Source organism: Otolemur garnettii, unplaced genomic scaffold (genome assembly GCF_000181295.1).
Source record: "Otolemur garnettii isolate 467f Iridium unplaced genomic scaffold, OtoGar3 scaffold00019, whole genome shotgun sequence".
Taxonomy (NCBI): domain Eukaryota; kingdom Metazoa; phylum Chordata; class Mammalia; order Primates; family Galagidae; genus Otolemur; species Otolemur garnettii.
The window spans coordinates 1,479,555-1,481,881 of record NW_003852414.1 but is presented as its reverse complement, the minus strand read 5'-3'; the positions used below and the strand labels follow the sequence as shown (position 1 = coordinate 1,481,881).

At 42.8% G+C, this 2,327-nt stretch overlaps 1 protein-coding gene across 1 annotated transcript in view; it reads left to right on the top strand.

The window, feature by feature from the left end:
• CCNY (cyclin Y) overlaps positions 1 to 2,327 on the top strand; it is a 200,691-nt gene that overhangs the window by 163,230 nt on the left and 35,134 nt on the right. Inside the window, exon 4 of the mRNA XM_003786708.3 lies at positions 828 to 928. Coding sequence (XP_003786756.1) covers positions 828 to 928 — 101 coding nt within the window. The remainder of the gene's footprint in view (positions 1 to 827; positions 929 to 2,327) is intronic.

The window sequence follows — 2,327 nt, the reverse complement described above, 5'->3', positions numbered from 1 at the left end:
AAAAAAAAAAAAATTATCCAGATTGATGTCTACTAATCATACCACCCAAATAGCTGCCAGAAGTCTACTTAGCATTCAACTAGTTGTCATCACTGTGTAATTTATGTTCTGTTTTCTTCTCCTTTCAGAAGTAGTTCTCTTTTCTAAAGTTCTTCAGAAAGCTCACTCAATATGTGTACAGTTGTGAAAGAGCCAGTCATGAGACCCCACAAGCACACTACCTGAAGGGCATCCACTGGTTGTAATTTCAGAAGTATCAGATGGTGTTTCCCTTTAAAACATACTTTGTCCCTAACAAAGGAATACCTTTTCTTTCCTTTATAACTTCTGCTGCTGAAATTCAAGCAGATAAAGCAGGCAATTGTAAATTAACATTGTCTGCATTTTCTGTGTTTACCAGTCAGCTGCCCTAAGAGTAAAGGAGATGAGTACAGTGGATACTTGTCTTGCTCTTGCAGAATAAAAGCAGGACACACCTTAATCCTGGGCTCTTGTTAGTGCATTACGTGTTTCCCACAGGTCCCAGGTGGGTGATTTTTGTGGGCTCCGGAACACATTCTTGGGTGCTTGGTTGCAAGAGTCTGCTGTTCTTCCAACACGGGCTTTTAGGGACTGGGCGTGGTGGTGGTCACTTCTGTGTGGAAGGGCGAGGAAGTTCATTTCACGAGTAGCGTTTTTGTGCTATTCTTGTTCTTAGTGGAGCTTCTTAGCGACCTTGCTCGTTCAGATGTTTTCCCTCTGTGGTCTGATCCCATGTTAAGGGGGTGATGTTTCTGGAAAGAATGCCAAGCCCCGTCTAATTTCCTCTGTTCTTTGACGTTTTCTAGCATCCTCCAGGACAAATAGCCAGGAAATACAGCTCCTGCTCCACTATCTTCCTAGATGACAGCACAGTCAGCCAGCCAAACCTCAAGTATACAATTAAATGGTGGGTACACAGATTTTCTTCTAATTATCTGAATATTTTCTCTGCTCTTTAACCTGACAGCTGAGCTGCTTGGTTGTGGGGTTTAGAAGTGATCAGATTGGGGCTTGGCTGGGGAGGGGACGCTGACAATATTCAGGACATTTTTTTTAAGTGATTTTGGTAGTCAAAATGTGGGGTGTTCAAAATATTTGTATTACATAGAAAGACCAACATTTTAAATTATGTTAAATATAGATTACTTAAAATATATTTTCAATTTTTGTGGATACTTTCCACCCTATCGCTTTTTTTTTTTTTTTTTTGAAGCCATCTGGTATAACTCTGCTAATGTTTTATCTTCTAAATAAAACAAGGCTCCTGTTTTCCCACTTGAATCCTCAGGGCTACAGTAGAAAGCCCACCCGGGGTAGTGAGTGTACTTGCCCAAGCCAGGAGGTCTGAGTTCTGACCTTGGCTCTGTCAGTGAGGCTTTGGGTGGCCCTTCTTTATTGGATTTTTAGTTCTGTATTTAAAGTTGAGTTTGAGAGAGAGGAAAAGGAGTCTTTGGATAAAATTCTTTCCCTTTTGGGGCTTCAGTTTCTTTATTTTAAGAGGGAGGGAACACTGTTTTTTCCTTTAATGTTCCTCCTAGCATTGTGGTAATAATAGCACTTGGCACAGACCACAGAGAACTTAATGTGCAGGGATCTTGGTCAGCAGCTCAACTATGAATAATCTGTGATACTTTGACAATAATACACGGCAGCAGGTGAAGTGTTTGCATTTTTAAAATAAGAAGTATTCCTCCATTTCAATGGGCCAGGTTTTCAGGCTTAGAAGCCCGGTTCTAACTGTGGCCACACGTGGCAGTCAGTCTGGCTACAAGGATAGTAGCCATCCTCTGTGGACAGTGTCCCCTCCAGGTGGAATGTGAAAGACAAGGCCATTGGACTGGAGTCCTCTTGCTTATAGATAATTTTCATCTCCTGTTGGGCTGCATGTTTCCAGGGTTTCACATTTGTGTGGGAATGTAGCCTTTTCACTCACTCCCTTGGCAGCCAAAGGCACAGGAATGATTACTGGGTGCAAACCCCAGCAGGCAGCACCCGTGGCTGGGAAGAGATGTATCTGAGCTCTGTAAGGCCTGACCTTGCCTGAGCCACCGCTTAGCCTTAATTAAGGCTTCCTTACTAAGTTTATAAACTGTGTATACTCAGGCTTTTGTTGAGGTAGGCAGGCCAGGCATTCAATTTTATGTTTCCGAAGGGATTAATTTTTTTTTTTTTTTGTAGAGACAGAGTTTCACTTTATTGCCCTGGGTAGAGTGCCTTGGCATCACACAGCTCACAGTAACCTCCAACTCCTGGGCTTAGGGATTATCTTGCCTCAGCCTCCCAAGTAGCTGGGACTACAGGCGCCC